Here is an 18,435-nt window from a genome sequence, read left to right as displayed (position 1 = left end):
CCATGCTACACTGCCACAGGATCCAGAGGCCTCCGGCAGCTATTTTCCTCCCTCTATCATGCAGCTCCTGCCGCTGGCCCAAGAAAACGCTGCTGGGGTCAGGGATGCAGACACAGGGGCTTGAAGGAAGATCAACGCTTGTATATTCCGAACCAAATAGGATCTATTTTCAAGTGCAAGAATCTTGCTTATGCAGAGTTCTAGTGTCTAGTTTTAGGTCATAGAATCCCCACAGAAGGAGGCCATTTGGCCCATCAAATCTGCACCAACTCTCTGGAATATTTTACCCAGGTCCTCTCCTTTGTCCTATCCCCATAACCCCATGTATTTACTTCACTAATTCCCCCCATACCTACACATCTTCAGACATTAAGCAATTTAGCGTGGCCAGTCCATCTAACCTGCACATCTTTGGAGTGTGGGAGGAAACCCACACACACACGGGGCAAACTCCATATCAACAGTCACCCAAGGCTGGAATCGAACCCATGTCCCCGGCGCTGTGAGGCAGCAGTGCCAACCGCTGTGCCATCTTGCCAGTCCAACAATAAAATCTAAGTCAGGTTGGACTCTCAGGTTGCATGTCTACTAATATACAAACACACAGTAATTAAGAGCAGAAGAAGGCCACTTAACCCTTCAGGCCTGCTCTGCCATTCAATAAGATCTGATTGTGGCATCAACACAACTTTTCAATTCCCTTTGACTCCCTTGTTAGTCAAGTGTTGTCACTGATACTGCATGTATGTAGTTGTAAGAATGTGATTCTGATTATAAATCACTATTGGAATAATGATAGAGTTAAGCACTTGCATCTGAAATATATCAGAGAAGGGTGTCTGGTGCAAGGGGTTAATTTAATGGGAAGTCCATAGAGAGTTCATACAGGGCTGAATCTGAGCAAATGTCAGTTTCAAACCTGTCGGGGCACAAAATTCTCTATTTCCCTGAGGATGTGAGTTCTAGACAATGAGGTAAGAATGCAGTAATTAATTTTGGCCATTGCAGTTGAAAATAGCCCTGGAAATAGCTGATGATATCCTTTGGTGAGAAGTATTCATAGAATCCCTACGGTGAAGAAAAAGACCATTCGGCCCATTGAGTCTGCATCGACAACAATCCCATCCAGGCCCTATTCCCGTAACCCCACATATTTACCCTGCTAATCCCTTGACACTAGGGTCAATTTAGCGTGGCCAATCAACCTAACCTGCACACCTTTGGGCTGTGGGAGGAAACCGGAGAACCTGGAGGAAACCCACGCAGACCCGGGGAGAATGTGCAAACTCCACACAGACAGTGATCTGAGGCCGGAATTGAATCCGAATCCCTGGCGCTGTGAGGCAGCAGTGCTAACCACTGTGTCACCGGGCTGCCCCTTCCATTCATTTGATGGACTGGCATGGAAGGGAGCAGAATCACTCGCATTGGCCAAGAAATTCTGCACATCTTTCAAACCCCCTCGAGGTGAACTTATTTACAAGTCTGAGAATAATTAACGATAGTGCTGCATCATTTATGAAGTTATCAGGAAACGTTAATAAATTAGAAAATTCAGTGTCCCTTACATTCTAAGATTCATCATAGTTCTTTGGCAATGATCCTTAAATATTTTGGGCACCTATCACTTTCTGTTTAGGGTGTGCATAGTTTTCTGCTCTTTCTTTTTAACGATACAGAAAATATACTTTTGCTTTTTGAATTTCAGGTCAGAAGCACTTCAAATGCCACGTATGTAGCTCTCCCTTCTCGACCAAAGGTAGCCTAAAAGTTCACATGCGACTGCACACTGGAGCAAAACCTTTTAAGTGCCCGCATTGTGATGTGCGATTCCGGACTTCGGGACACAGGAAAAGCCACATACAATCCCACTTTAAGCCCACATCACTGCCAAAGAAAATCCGGAAGCCTGTAACACGTCAATCCACAGAGAGCTTACAGCCCGTAAACTTGCTGACTACTGCGAATGTTTACATTACTAACAATGGAGTTCTCACCAGCCAGTTTGATCAGAACCTTCTCCAGCAGGGATTAGTTGGACAAGCTATTCTTCCCGTCTCTGTGTCAGGTAATGTTTTTAATTATTTAAATATTTTAGCATTTCTCACTTTTTGGTTGTGTTAACTGCAATTATCATTGACAAATTCATAGAACCAGATAGCCTGAACAAGAGTCGAATGCTTCAAACGTTTTAAGATGCATTGGGCCGCGACTATTTTTTCTGGGTGCAAATCAATGTAGTTAATTTGATGGACCTTGTGAAGCATCAGGAGTCAAAGTTTTTGGTCTGCTGCAGGTGACGTAATGTCCCTCAGGTAAGTATTGTTGGGGAATCAATACCTTTATTTAGGTGAGAACTCTCGCAACACCAGGTTAAAGTCCAACAAGTTTATTTGGAATCACAAGCTTTCGGAGCATTGCTCACCTGATGAAGGAGCAGTGCTCCGAAAGCTCGTGATTCCAATCTTACTGTGAGCACCCCAGTCCAATGCCAGCATCTCCACATCATGTTTATTCAGGTAAATCAGGTCTATTTTGAAGCTGGCTTCGGTGTACAATATCGCTAATGTCTAGTCATTTATTTCAGTTCTATGATTTGCTTGTAATCGCATTAATATTTGTGGCCTTTGACACTAATTTTACATTTGCACATGTGCACTAGCTTTTAGTGACATGTGCAGTGATACCTAAATCCTTTGGCACCTTAACAGCTTTTAGTCTCTCCCAGTTAAAAATAACTCTGATTTGTCTTTCTTGGATCCAATAATGTCCATTAATTTTTATTAAACTTTATGGAATGTTATTCCAGTTCCATTAATGCTTTTAACCTTTGACCAAAGTAATTTCACATCCATCCATTCATTGAGCATCAAATCTGGAGTGCCCAAGATCTGTTGATTGCAACCAACAATTGGATCAGATTTTAATGTACAGTCTGCACCACTTTCCTTACTTAACCTGTTTGTGTCCTTGGATTTGTTGGCAGCTGGAGGTGATTTGACATTGTCACTTACTGATGCCAGTTTTGCCACCCTCGAGGGAATACAGCTACAGCTCGCTTCCACTAACCTGGTTGGGCAGAATGTCCAGATCTCCGGCATTGATCCCAGCAATATAAACAACATCACGCTACAGGTATGGAGTGTGTCACCACAGTTGCCATGATGAACTTCAATGCTCTTTGTTGGGGGAGTTGAGGGTGGAGCCAGTGGAGGGAACAACCCCTGCACTTTAATGGATAGGCCCAAGATACATTTAATATTGGGCTTCCTGCTTCATTATCATCAAAGCAATAGGCTGCACAGAGAACATAAAGTTGAGGCTGCTCTTAGCATCACAACAGCCCTCGTGTAAGTCCGTTAACGAGTGCACAGGAGGGTGGATACTGGTGGCCAAGATTGGGGAATGGGTAGGGAAGCAATAGCTAGCTATGGCTTGTGTGGTTTGATTGTGGAGTTGAGAGGATCACTGCTACCCGCCTCCAATTTCACGTTGAGGGCAAGTCTATTTTAAGTACTTATCTTGTTGGTTGTGGCTTACAGCAGTCCCGTTAAGGCTGCATGCAAACCTGATTTTCCTGAATACCATCTCCAATCAAGGCAACGCAATATCGCACTGAGTGTGTATTAACATAAAGATACACTAACCGCTGCAGACAGACATGATGGGCCAAATGGGCTCCTGTGCTGTAAGGAACCTGCTATGTTCAGATTGCTCCTGTGTATTTAAATGAATTTTCAGTTGAGTAAAGATTAAAGGCTCTGGCATTAATAAATCATAGAATCATAGGGCCCGATTTTACGATTTGGAGTCTAAGGGCCGGATCCGGGCGTAATGCAGATCCGAGCCCGGAATCCTCTTTGCAGCGTGCCCATACGCTTTTTGCCAGCTCCAGTCTGATCCGTGCAGTGGGCGGGGCTTAGCGCTGCCGGAACGATCGGAGCTCTGAACTGCGCATGCGCAGTTCGAAAAAAAAATCTGAAGCAGCACGCCCGGGCGCGAAAGAAATATACAGCAGCGAGAGCAGAGAGGGGGGGAGGATGGACTTGGGAGAATCTTGCAAACTGAAAATAATGTAGTATCTTCTTTGTGCTGCCTAATTATCTATGGGAAAGGTAATTAAACTACAGTGTCCTAGTGAGCAATTAGTGATCTGTATAATACATTTGTGATCTGTAACTGGATTGTTGATGTCCCTGTAGCCGTGAGCCAGGTGCTCAAATGTTCAGAGTCATGTGGTGAACTTGGAAGAATTGTCCCCGTGGTGGAACTTAGTTGGAAATAAGATTCAAGGATATTACTAAATCTGGGAAATCAACCATAGTGAAAAGAAGTTTGTTTTGGCAACTCTTCTCTCACATTCCATGGCAGATGTGCCCCTACTTATGAATGTGATTTGCATGGGCAACGTTGGGTGCAGCTAATCTGCCTCTGGAGCAGCCTTGGATCCTTTCATCTTGTTTTCATCTGAACATTGCACAGAATTAGAGGAATTCCCTTTGGAAGATAATGTCAAAATTATAATCGCAGGAACTAAAAACCTGACAGTCAAAAATTTGGGAAAATATTTCAAAATATATATCCCCCCCCCCATCCATATTTTGAAATATTCCCCCCCCCCCACCCTCAACCAGGGATCCATCTGAGCCCGCCTCCCTCCTCCAACGGATGCCAGCGGAAGGCCAGGAAGGTGCTTCAGGCTCTCGAAGGACTGCAGGTCGGAAGGATGATGGAGGGAGACCAGCGATCGAGGTAGGTTGGGGGGGGGCGGGCGTCTGCCGGGGTGGTTAGTGGGGGGGTCTGCGGAGGATGGGCTTCGGAGGTTCCCCTGCAGAATAGAAATCCCCTTCGGATTTTTATTCTGTAGGTCGCTTACAGCGCGGATCCGAAACGGACCCGGTAAAGTGGGATTTGGTGGTAGGGTTGGGCGCGCGGTTCATTAAGTCGATTTAAATGCATGCGCCCGAATCAGGTGTTGGTAAAGCCGTGATCTGCTCGGATTTGGGTGCAGATCACGTTAAAGGCCCGACGCCCGACTTTACCATGATTCGGGCGCGAATGTTTGGTAAAATCGGGCCCATACAGTGCAGAAGGAGGCTATTCGGCCCATCGAGCCTGCACCGACCACAATCCCACCCAGACTCTAGCCCCATATTCCCATGCTGTTACCCAGCCAGTCCCCCTGACGTTAAGGGGCAATTTAGCATGGCCAATCCACCTAACCTGTACATCTTTGGACTGTGGGAGGAAACCCATGCACTCGGAGGAAACCCACACAGACACGCGGTGAATGTACAAACTCCACATAGACAGTGATCCAAGCCGCGAATCAAACCGGTGTCCCTGTCGCTGTGAGGCAGCAGTGCTAACCATTGTGGCACTGTGCCGCCCCAATTCGATTGACGTGTCTATCAACTGGTTATTGTTGATATGATTAAGCAACTGACTTCTTGATTAACCTGATTAGTATTCAACTGGATTTTTTCCCTCCCTGCAGATTGATTCAAGCATTTTGCAGCAGACATTGCAACAGGGTAACATGCTCACTCCACAAATGACTACTGACCCGAACCTAGCACAGCAAGCCGGGACTCTCCAAACAACAGACAATACAGTACCTGCAAATGTGGTGATCCAGCCACTCACCAGCCTGCCAATGCAACCAACGATAACATCGCCGACTGCCATGGCGATGGGAAGTCTGACTGAACAGGAGACTGTGCTGACGAGCAGTTCTGGTGAGAAACATTAATCTCTTCCACATTTTAACATTTGCCTTAGGATTTTGAGTCCACATTTTGATCTTTTGCCACATCCTGCTGTCAGATGGTATAAAAGTACTTTTTCCAAATACATTTGCTTTTTCAACACAGCATACTTTTTAATTGCACAGCGCTTGATAAATTTATGAAGTTTATGGAGAATCCTCCTTGCATTTCAAAGGTTGAAATTATAGTAATGCGTGCATTAAGTATGTCAACTGTGTCATGCTTTTAGTTGGAGTTTAGACTTCTGGACTATTTTAGCACTTGCTTCGTAGTGTAATGTGTGCCTCTTTCCGACCAATCAGCCAAACATGAAGGATATTAGTGGTCGTTTTAAACTTTTGTATTCCAGGTTCAGGACCAAAAGTACCATGAGGCAATATAAAATTGGACTAAGAAAAAAGTAAGAGAATATATATGCCATGCGACAGACAGGTTGGGGTGTGGTGGGAAGCAGCTGGAAGATCTTGTGCTTTCATAAACCATGGGTGTACCATGTCATTTTTCAATGGTATTTGAACCTAATATAGCCTTGAAATGTCCTTTGGTATTATTATTAATACGTAAAAGGATTGTTGTTTTCAGTTTATACTGATTTTCACTCGAAAATATGGGCAGACATATAAACCCGTCTGATTTTCTGATCTTGGAGATTTTTCTCTGCCCAAAGCCTCCTTTGATCACTCCAGCGTCCCCTGTGAATAGTTTAACCTCCATCACAACAAATAGCTACCTGCATGTTTGTCTCCTTTTTGAACGGTGAGCGACCAATGACTTTATAATCATCCGAGACCCTTTCCACTTGCCTCTCTTGGCGTTTCAGCTGAAAGACTTTCAGTTTGGGCAGAGAGACCCCTGCTGTACATAGAGACAACATCTGGCATCATCTATAGCCTTTTCCCTCTTGTTTCTTTCTCGATACACCTGAACAATTAGGTTCCTAACGAGAGCTATTCCCAAATCTGCGAAACATATCACTGTCTTTGTGCTGCAGCTTTAACATTGCCAAGAAGCAGTGTCCGTTTTGCTGCGTTGCTGACTTTCCAGGATAAATCTGGGTTGAGGACGTGCTTTGATTGCTGAGGGAGTGGGAGACTCGCTCAGTAAGGAAATCCCACTGCCGGAGTACTGTCTTGCCAACCCTCCTGAATTATCCTAGAGTCTTCAAGATTTAATTTCTGCTATAAGCAAAGCGGGGAAATGTCATAGGACTTTTAATAATTTTTTTTTCAATTTTTTTCAATGAGGATATGGGGCAGCACGGTGGCACAGTGTTAGCACTGCTGCCTCATAGCGCCAGGGACCTGGGTTGAATTCCGGCCTCCACACCACCTGTGTGGAGTTTGCACCTTCTCCCCATGTCTGCGTGGGTTTCCTCTGGGTGCTACGTTTCCTCCCATAGTCTACAGGTGTGCAGGTTAGGTGGATTGGCCATGCCAAATTGCCCCTTGGTGTCCAAAGGTGTGTAGTTTAGGGGGTTAGTGAAGTAAATCGGAATGGGGAGGGTAGGCCTGGGTAAGATGCTGAGTCGGTGCAAACTCGATGGACCGAGTGGCCTCCTTCTGCACTGTAAGATCCTATGATTTCACAAATTGGAAATGGGGCAAAACGCTCTTTGTGTCCGAGTGATTTGAGACACAGGTAATATAATGGAATCTCCTGTATCGTGTCCAACCAGAGTTGGCAACTGTACTTGGATAAATGGTGCAGGGAAGGCAGCTCCTTTGCAGTGTCAGACTAGGTTTTAAAGTAATGTACACGGGGGCCCTTCGACTGGGGATTGTTTAATACTTAACTAGCAGTTGATCTGAGTGTTTATGGAATATGTATACTCGTAACCGGCTAAGCATTTTTAACTTTACCAGCTGGACAGGGAGTTTCTTATCAAGGGTTTGCAGTTTGAGCCAGGAAGCAAGCAGTCTTTCGTGCACACCAGTCACAGATCAGTAACTTTTTCGATCACTGTATGTTTATTTTCTGTTCAGGCTAAATGGAAGTGTATTTCCAAATGTGGTATCGAAGTAAAGTTATAGTTTAGTAGTGCACAAGAAGATGTACTATGATGTAAAACTTTTTTAATATTAACTTTTCCCCCTCAAACAACAAGCTATCAACACACCTCTAAGGTAGCCATCAGGGATTGTCTAGGATTAGCTACGGGTGACCGGACACTCCCACCGCTTGTTACGATTCCACTTGATGAATATTCAATGCAGTGATGCTGAGATTGGGTGATCATGGTGTAGGGCAATACAGGTCGGGGTGATCTCGCTGGATAGCATTGGAATAGGCTGAAGAGGCTGATTGGCCTACTATTTCTAATGAGATTAGGTCTATGCCCACGTTGTACTTTGCGCAATACTCGTCACAACAAGAATATTTTTCTTTCTGCTTGAATACTTCGAATGAGGTTTTGATCTTTGGTGGAATGGGTGCTCTTGCTGGAGGAGCAGTTTAGCACATGTCACCATCTGTGTGTGGTACCTCTGAGCAAAATCCCTTCAAGTCCCTTGGAGCAAACGGTTGACTTTAAATTTAAATGCTGGTTTCAGAAAGAACCCTTGCAGCTGATCTGAGCTGGAATGAAATCCATTTTGTAACAAAGGGCACACCCCTGACTGAGCCACTTGTACTTCGGATGATTTTGTTTCTGTGCTTATCCAGGTGAAGCCTGAACGGAAAAGAATGATGCACCTTTTCACTTTAGCTATCGAGCACAGCCAGGTCAGGTTCAGGTGCAAGGGCTGATTTTTGTAGAACAATGACCCGGTGGGGAGACTCGCTTGCTGGGGGTGCATATTGGACATACAGGTACATTATATAACCACCTACCACCACCCCACCTCCCTCCCCCCTCCAACCACCACCAAAAACAACAACAATGATTTTCCACCTGTTAAAACAAACAGATGGAAAATGGTGTAGTGCATGTATCTGAATTCCAGTATATAGTCCCAGTGAGCAATGCTTTACAGTGGGCACAAAAATCTGTATGGGCTCGTCTCTTGCCTCGGTGTCATGCCTGCTTCAAAGATTGTGGGTTCAATCCCATAAAAAAAACTTGAGCACATAATCCATTCTAACACTTCAGTGCAGTACTGAGGGAGTGCTGCACCGTTGGAGGGGCGGAGGGGTGGTAAAAGATCTCTTGATGCTGTTTAAAGATGTACAGAAGAATGCTCTCAGTGTCCTGGCCAACATTCATCCCTCAAGCAATATTGCAACAGATTAGCTGGTCACTTTTCTCATTGCCATTTGTAGGACCTTGCTTTTTGCAAAACGGCTGCCACGTTTGCTATCATTGCAGCAGTGATAACTGCACTTAAAAAGATGCTTCCATTGTTTGCAAGACACTTCAGGACCTCATAGAAACTTTTAAAATTCTAACAGGATTAGACAAGGTAGATTCAGAAAGAATGTTCCTGATGGTGGGGGAGTCCAGAAGCAGGGGTCATATTTTGAGGATAAGGGGTAAACCTTTTAGGACTGAGGTGAGGAGAAATTTCTTCACCCAGAGAGTGGTGAATGTGTGGAATTCACTATCGCAGAAAGTAGTTGAAGCCAAAACATCGTGATTTCAAAAAGAAATTATATAAATATAACTTTGGGGCTAAAGGGATCAAGGGATATGGGGGGGGGGAAAGACGGGATCAGGACATTGAATTTGATGACCAGCTATGTTCAAAACGAATGACGGAGCAGGTTGGAAGGGCTGAATGGCCTACTCCTACTTCTAGTTTTTATGTTTCAATGCCGACTTGTCTCTTATGCCATCACCCTAACATTAGAAGAACCTCACACACCACTGTGTTTGTGAAAATTTACAATATTTCCATTCCGTGATTTTAGTTAAAGCCAGTTAATGCTAAATTATGGTTACCTTCATGTTTCAATTCGGCCCCACAAGGAATTATCATAAGATTAATGTAAATTCCCTTTTACAGCCTACAGGGAGAATGCGCTGTCAGTTCATCAGCATTAGCTGGATCATACAGACCCTTCATTCTGAATAAATAAGTTCATCATTTTTGTGGGTAACATTTGTGTCTTGACCTTTTAGCTTATCTTTTTGCCTCTTGAAATTTAAGGGAGTGTTAAGTATTTTATGGAAATTTAGCATTAATAACAAATCATCTATTACTGAATAGAAGCAATTTTTTTTCTATCAAATGTTGCACACCACCAAGATAGTTCTTATCTTTTCTCTTTATCTCTTAGGCTCCCAGGATGTCTCTCAGTCCATGACACCCCCAGGGCTTGCTTCAAATTCCAGTAGTAAACAGGAAATGACACTGACGATTAATAATTCTAACCTCAGCCAGGTACTAGCGCAGGCTACCAATGCTACATGTGCCAATCCGGCAGGAGCACCACAAGAGATCTCGCTCACAATATCAGGTTTGTATTAACTGTGAAGGGACTTGTCACAAAACTAGATGGTTGTTTGTTCGGTAGTAACTTTTACCAACATTGTATATGCAGAAGCGAGTAATTGTTACCATGCTGCTTCCATCATCATTTTTGCTTTGTTTGTGCCAATGTGCATATCAAGCATAAAGTGGACCTGTTTGGCGAATAAGTTGAAACTATGCCAAAAATCTTGTTTGTATGAACTATCTATTAATAGGGGCATTGAGTAAATGCATAGGGGGGTCATATTGAACTTGTGTAAGACAGTACTTAGGTTTCATCCTAGAGTACTCCATCCAGTTCTGGGCGCCTTACTTGAGGAAGAATGTGAAGGCATTGGAGAGAATACAGAGGAGATTGTGTACAAAAATCTGCAACATTTTACAATGTCCAGGTGAACATTGCAAACTACTTTATAACAATCAAGTTCACAATTTTACTGCTCCCAGTGCTTAGTAGCACTGAAAGAACGTCAAGGTTAACTAATATGAAAACTGGAAAAGCAGGTTTATAACTGATATGAAATGCAATACCATCACACCTCCCGCCTCAGTGAATCCTGCAATGTATGATGTATATACAGCAAATGGAATGTTAGCATCGGTATATGATTGCGGCATAGTGGAACCGTTTTTAGTGCAATGTCATTGGTACATCACAAGTTGTTTGCTGGCAGAGAAAGTAGCAAGTACAAATTCAGTTGTAGTAAATGATTTGCGTTGAAGTTAGCGCAATTGCACTATTTTCTTCATAGGATCCATAGAATCCCTACAGTACAGAAGGAGGCCATTCAGCCCATTGAGTCTGTACTGACCACAATCCCACCCAGGTCCTACCCCATAACCCACGCATTTATCCCGCCAATTCCCCTGACACTAGGGTCAATTTAGCATGGCCAATCCACCTAACCCGCACATCTTTGGAATGCGGGAGGAAATCGGAGCACCCGGAGGAAACCCACGCAGACACAGGGAGAACGTGCGAACTCCACACAGACAGTGACCCAAGCTGGGAATTGAACCTGGGTCCCTGGTGCTGTGAGGCAGCAGTGCTAACCACTGTGCCACCGTGCCGCCTCACAAGTTCTTATGGACAGTTTCATTGGAAGTGTTTATTGATTTGTCGGTAGTGTGTCAAACTTAAAGCTGATTTGCATTGCTTCGAAAGAGTAATAACTCTGTTGGCAATTTTCCTAGGTAATCTAAAATGTATATGAAATTACACAGGATGTTGCTGATTCCATTAAAAGTTTACGGAGTTTGCAACTGGGAATCTTACTTTTCATTCAGAAAGTGCATTGTTTAAAAAAATAGTGCTTGCATTTTCATTAAGTGGGTAGTAACTTTATTATCATTTATTTAGTTACAAAGCAGATGAATTGGATAATTTGGAATATTTTCACTACCTTTGAGTTCACTTGAAGAGTTGCAACTTCCAAATTACACTATTGTTCTGTTCAAGTTCATGAGGTTATTCATTGACATTCAAATGCAGCTTTTAACCTTGTGCTTCCCTATTAAATTAACAACGCACTTGCTAGCTTCCTCAAACTTCCATAAGTTTAATAGTGAGATGTGAGCCCTGATTTTCCAAGCATTGCCAAAATGGTGATGGCCTAGTTCATTGTGCAGTCTTTGGCAGCTCACATGATAGGCCACCATGATCTATGAGACAGGAACCTCCTCTAATTTGAATGTGCTACAGGCATATGAACAGTTTGGACTGCAACGCACTTGACTGGGAAAGCTTTGAAGGTAGTGGCTGCGGCATAAAAATGAACTGACTGACTACAAAAGGAGGCAAAACAACCGTGCTGATAAAAAGCTGGGAATCCTGTGTCAATCAGTGCTCCTGTTTAGCATTGGAAACCATCATCCAATAATTGTACAGGGGTAAGATGCACAGAGGACTGTCTTTTTTTTTCACGTCAATAATCTAACACAGTGGTTAGCACTGCTGCCTCCCAGCGCCAGGGACCCGGGTTCGATTCCGGCCTCGGGTCACTGTCTGCGTGGAGTTTACACATTCTCCCCGTGTCTGCGTGGGTTTCCTCCGGGTGCTCCGGTTTCCTCCCTCACTCCAAAGAATGCAGGTTAGGTGCATTGACCGTGTTGAATTGTCCCTTAGGGGGACTAGTGAGGTTACAGGGATAGGACCACCTGGGTGGGATGTTCTGTCGGATAGTCAGTGCAGACTCGATGGGCTGACTGGCCTCTTACTGCACTTTAGGGATTCTATAATTCTAAAAAAAAAGATAAATATCCACAACTAGTGCAATTGGGGAGCATTTTATTTAAATATAAATGTAAGTTATGATGGTGAAAGTCTTTTAAATGAAAATCTCAGCCATTAGTTTCATAACCTTACGGTAAGACTGTCCTATGCTCTTATTTTGTTAAGTAATCAATGCATGGCACAATAACATGAGTGAAAGACAACAACCCCGAAATTTTAAGTAGCTTAATGCTAACAGAAGAGATCATTAAGCAGCATTAATGAAAAGTGAAGCAATTTGATCTACCTGATTAATTCTGCAATTGAAAATAAATTAAGTTTATTTATTAGTCACAAGTGAGGCTTATATTAGCACTGCAATGAAGTTACTGTGAAAATCCCCTAGTCACCACACTCCGGTGCCTCTTCGGGTCAATGCACCTAATCAGCATGTCTTTCAGACTGTGGGAGGAAACCGGAGCACCCAGAGGAAACCCACATAGACACTGGGAGAATGTGCAAACTCCACATGGATAGTGACCCAAGCCAGGAATCGGGTTCCTGGAGCTGAGAGGCAGCAGTGCTAACCACTGTGCCACTGTGCCGCCCCAAACTAAATTGTTAATTTTAGCCTGCTTCTGCAGCTGTATTATACAGCTGTCTGTATATAAGCACAAGCAGGAGAAAACCTAGACTGATACGCTGATAGGATGAGATGAAGAGGAATTGGAGGAGACTTGTGTGGAACATAAATACTAGTGTAAATCTGTGGCCCGAATGGTCTGTTTCTGTGTAGTAGATATTAGCAGTGGAACTGATATGCAAATCTGGAGCAGAGGGTCCATAATTTGTGAATAGTTGCATGTACTCTGCCTTGAATTCTATTGGACAAGGCGAATGGGCATGATGGTTGTTGGAAGTATCCTAAAGGCTCTTCAAAGTTGTTTCTGATTTGTGGATATCAAAAATCAACTTTCACATACAGGAACAGACTTCACCCTGTATCATGTCTCAAGTCTATACATGCAATGTGCTTTTGTCATGAGCATGGATAAACTAAGGCATCTTTGGGAAGCAACCTGTAAAACATTCAGCTTTTGTAAAGTTGGTGTAGTTTTCATTTCACATATATTGGTTGCAGTGAAATTATTGAAGAAAAATGTGATTTATTGGCATTTGGGGAAATACAAAGAAAGCACTGGTGTCTGCATTACACTGGACCTTGGATGTTTTAAGGTGATTTCATTTTTAAATTTCTAACCCTTCCTTTTGCATTCCCGATCAGGTCAGGATATCATTCAGCAGCATGACACTACTGTTAACGGTGAAATAAATGGAGGGATCCAGCTGGAATCATCAGTGAATAATCAACCTAGCACTGCCACATTGACCATCAGTAATGACCAGCTCCTGAATCAGGGAACCACTCTTAACACAACTAGTGCCAATATACCAGGTACAGTAGTGAGTAAACGGGGGAGGCGAGGTTGTTTAACAATACCTTTATCTACAATGTACATTTTACACTACCTGCACAGTTATTTGATTCTAAAATCTGGGGAGATGTGTGCGTATTGTTATTGGGTACTTAAATTGTGCACAGGACTTGTATCTGAGAGACATACCAATCCTCGATTTCACACTTATGAGTAGTGCACTTTGTAAATTAAAATCATTTTAGTTAAAGTAATCCCAGTATTTTCCTGTCAGGGGAGAATTTTTACTTTGTTAGCCATGATTGTGGTGAATAACTGCAGACTATCGCTATTCTTAGAAAACCATCTCACAAAACCCGGTCTGACATTGTGGATTCTTATTTCACAGTTAGCCAATTGCACTTTAAACTGCTACAAATTGATTGAGTCTTACGACCATTTAGCAAAATCTGTAGCCACAATCTGATTAATCTCGAGTATTTATCCTCCGAGGATTACTGGTTGGAACAAACTGCTAACGGCAAAATTCTGTTTAGATAGACATCTTGTGGCTTTGGTTGTATCTCTCAAATCAGCTTTCCTTTGAGCTGAAGGGAGTGTGAGTACTGTGCGCTGGAAAATGAATGAATGAAGGATAAAAGTAGATTGCACACCATATGTTCTTTGTTCCACGGAGATACTGAAACTGATTCAACATTGGTTTTACATCCCTTACAGGGCTGAGTTCATCTGCAAACAGTTTGGCATCTTCCCTCACTACATCACTCTCCCAAGCTACTGTCCCTACCCAGAATCTGGAGATGTCATCTGCTAATGTCGATGGGGAAGGCAGTGTTACTCTGACTCTGACTGACACGCAGAGCATGCTTTCTGGTAGTCTAGACACAGTCACGCTTAACATAGCTGCTCAGGTAAGGGTGAACCAACAGACCACCTCCAAACAGTAAAGCATTTGTTACTGAACACTCATAGTTGTCATTTAGCAGTTGAAAATATATTGGTATTTACAATGGACTTTGTGGGATTTGAACTCCCTTCTGCCACCAGTGCCTATTGAGAGTTCGGCAGCGAAAATCAGCGCTTGTCTCAATAGATGTAACAAGTGCCTTTTCCTGGTGATATTCCTGGTAAAACAGCATATGGCCTAAGCTGAATGGCTCAGGGTAATGTAGAAGAGCAAATCAACTTTTCAAATTAGAAGATGAAAGTGTGTGTAGCATGAATTTGGGTGCTGGTGGGGGGATGGCCATTCCCATTGCCATTTTAGTTTCATCCACCATTTCATGCTTCCTGCATTGGAACAGCATATTGTGAAAGTGCAGTGAGATAGAACCCATTACCCCGTCAGTGGATAGCCTACTAATAAATAGAGAGAGAGACAAAATATTGAGGATCTCCTGAGGCTTTCAAACCTTTTTGCATTTTCATTGTATTAATTTTACAATATTTAAAATACGTAATTACTGTAAAATAACATATTACGCCTAAGAATTTTAATAAGCTTTTTGCAGGAATCACTGCAATCAAAAGCATAGAAATTGGTATGGTGAATGATCACATGATATGGATATGTTTCAAACAGAACTAATTGTGGTCAGTGCGGACCTGGGCTGAATGCACCGCCTCCTGCACTGTAAGGATTCTATAAATTCCACTCTGCACTTCAGACCCAAAATAAGAAAAGTGAGCCTCAACATTGGGTGTTGGGTGTCAGTGTCTCGGCAAGTGCAAGTTTTGGCAGTTATATTGTTAAGCTAATTGCCTTATTAAAGACAGATGATGGTTATTGGCTAAGCTTCCAAAGAATATAAATGGATATAGCTGGAACAGTTGGTGGTGGTGGGGGGGGGGGGGGGGGGGGGGGGGGGACAGGAGAGAGCCATAAGGAGTTTGTATCTCTGTTGAGCAGGATGCAGAATAAACTTGTTGAAGTTAACTTGTTGTTGGGTGGCACGGTGGTTAGCACTGCTGCCTCAGTGCCAGCCACGTTCAGTTCCAACCTCGGGTGACTGTCTGTGTGGAGTTTGCACATTCTCCCAGTGTCTGCTTGGGTTTCCTCAGGGTGCTCCAGTTTCCTCCCACAGTCCAGAGATGTGCTGGTTAGGTGGATTGCCATGCTGAATTGCCCCCAAGTGTCAGGGGGATCAGCAGAGTAAATATGTGGAGTTGTGGGTATAGGGCCTGTGGGGGATTATTGTCAGTGCAGGCTCAATGGGCCAATTGGCCTCCTTCTGCACTGTAGGGATTCTATAGTAAAAGATAAGCTGCTGTATTATTCCTCCACCATGTACTAACATTTGATATTAACTATCCCCATAACCCCACATATTTACCCTGCTGATCCCCCTGACAAGAGGCAATTCGGCGTGGCCAATCCATATATTATTATGTTATTTGACAATCATTTCCTCCAAATGTCCTATGTGTAGCCATTTCATGCTTCCTCCAACCAGTATGAGAAGCCCAACACCATTGCAGAACTGTTAGGTCTCTCTCTTTTTAAATAGGGTTAATTTTGAATTGGTTTAATGTATTTCACTCTTCAAATGAAATAGAGATCCATTTTATATTGAAGCTATTTTTATACAGTGATTCATGATGGTCTGGGATGCACAATTTGAAAGGGTGTTGGTGCAATGGTAACATATTATAATTTCAATATAAAATGGTAAAATGTCACAAGGTTTCACCAGCATATTATCAAACAAAATTTGACAACCAACCTCAATAGGTGGATTATTAGGGAAGGTAAACAAAAGCTTGGTGGGTTTTAAGGACTATCTTCAAAGAAGAGACAGATGGAGAGATTTAAGGAAGGAATTTCAGAGTTCAGTGCCTTGCCAGCTGATTGCAAACCTCAAAGCTAGTGCAATAGAAATCAGGTAAACTCAGGGGACCAGGATTAGGTGAGTGCAGAGATTTTGGAGGGTTGTTGTGCTCCAGGAGGTTGCAGAAATAGGGACAAGGCCATGGAGGGATTTAAAGACAACAATTAGACATTTAAACTCTAGACCTTGCTCAAGGTGCAGTACAGTGCGCTTTACAACACCAATCCCATCATGCAGCTTTATAAGAGTGAAGGGGAGCTGAGAGATTTGAAAGTATTTAAATCTAAACATTAAAACCCATTTGCTGATTTTTAAGGAAGGAATTTGAGGGCGGCAAAATAGTTTAAAACAAAAGTGAGAGTTGCACAGTTTCACGGCTGGAAATGCATAGATTATACCAACTCTAATAATCACACCACATTGTTTTATGTATTGGCATTCTGTGGTTGGTCCTGCAGATAACAGTGTGATGTTTTAGAAGCTTGTTTATCCAATAACAGGTATTTTAGAATGCCAGTGTTCTGACTTTTAAATAGACTATTTATTGATGCTTTCTTTATAAAGTTGCAGAATCTACTGTTTGCTCTGAAGTTAATAACAATAAAAGATTTAAAGTGAAACATGTAATATGGAGTATGTAGACTATAAGACTATTATGAACAGGGGTCAGTTTAGCTCAGTTGGCTGGACTGCTAGTTTGTGATGCAATTCCTGTACAGGCTGAAGTTATTCATGAGGGATCCCGCCTTCTGAACCTTGCCCCTCGCCTGAGGTATGGCAATCCTTGGGTTAAATCATCCCCAGTCAGCTCTGCCCCTCAAAGGGGAGGGCAGCTTCTGGTCAACTGGGACTACAGTGACTTTACCTTTTTTAATCAATAGAGCAATAGATTGGATTTGTTGTTGTAATAATGTCTGGTAATTTTTTAAAACAGGGGCAACAATTTCCAGCAGTAGTCCCTGATTCAACTCTGCCAAGCCAAACGGGATCCGCTCACCCGCAGGTGATATTGGTGAGCCAGGCTCCACAGGACTCAGCTGGGACACAAGAGGAGGCCGCCTCATACCAGGTACAGAACGGTGATTAAATTTATAAAATAGTGGAATCGTGCAACATGAGGTGAGGCCGGTGTGCCCATCACCTTTCATGCTAGTACTTTAAAAGGCCATCCAATTGTTTCCACTACCCTGCTCTTCACCCACTGTCGTAGATCATAGAAACCCTACAGTGCAGAAGGAGGCCATTCGGCCTATCGAGTCTGCACCGACCACAATCCCACCCAGGCCCTACCCCCACATATTTACCCGCTAATCCCTCTAACTACGCATCTCAGGGACAATTTTTTTTTTACCTGGCCAATCAACCTAACCTGCACATCTTTGGACTGTGGGAGGAAACTGGAGCACCCAGAGGAAACCCACGCAGACACGAGGAGAATGTGCAAACTCCACACAGACAGTGACCCGAGCCGGGAATCGAACCCAGGATCCTGGAGCTGTGAAGCAGCAGTGCTAACCACTGTGCTACCGTGTCGCCACTGTAAACATTTCCTTTTTCAGGTATATAACCAATTATTTTCTGAAAGCTACTATTGAATCAGCTTCCACCACCCTCTCTCATTTCCCAGATCATCGTAAGTCAGTCAAAAATATTCTTCTACTCTCCCTTCTGGTGTTTTATTTGCCAATTATTTTAAACCTGAGGCCTCCATACTTGTGAAAGCAGTTTCTCCCTAACTAGTCCATCAACTGGGCGGCACCGTGGTTAGCACTGCTGCCTCAC

General features: G+C 43.2%; 1 protein-coding gene across 3 annotated transcripts in view; it reads left to right on the top strand.

The window, feature by feature from the left end:
- LOC144495959 (zinc finger protein 236) overlaps positions 1–18,435 on the top strand; it is a 122,020-nt gene that overhangs the window by 90,920 nt on the left and 12,665 nt on the right. For all 3 annotated transcript variants that reach the window (XM_078216858.1, XM_078216856.1, XM_078216857.1), the window contains exons 22-28: positions 1,709–2,068; positions 2,987–3,135; positions 5,498–5,738; positions 9,984–10,163; positions 13,675–13,845; positions 14,543–14,736; positions 17,588–17,722. In XM_078216858.1, the coding sequence (XP_078072984.1) occupies positions 1,709–2,068; positions 2,987–3,135; positions 5,498–5,738; positions 9,984–10,163; positions 13,675–13,845; positions 14,543–14,736; positions 17,588–17,722 (1,430 nt within the window). The remainder of the gene's footprint in view (positions 1–1,708; positions 2,069–2,986; positions 3,136–5,497; positions 5,739–9,983; positions 10,164–13,674; positions 13,846–14,542; positions 14,737–17,587; positions 17,723–18,435) is intronic.

This window comes from Mustelus asterias, chromosome 7 (assembly GCF_964213995.1).
Source record: "Mustelus asterias chromosome 7, sMusAst1.hap1.1, whole genome shotgun sequence".
NCBI lineage: Eukaryota > Metazoa > Chordata > Chondrichthyes > Carcharhiniformes > Triakidae > Mustelus > Mustelus asterias.
The sequence above is the reverse complement of the archived record's forward strand: the minus strand, read 5'-3'. Positions and strand labels throughout refer to the sequence as shown.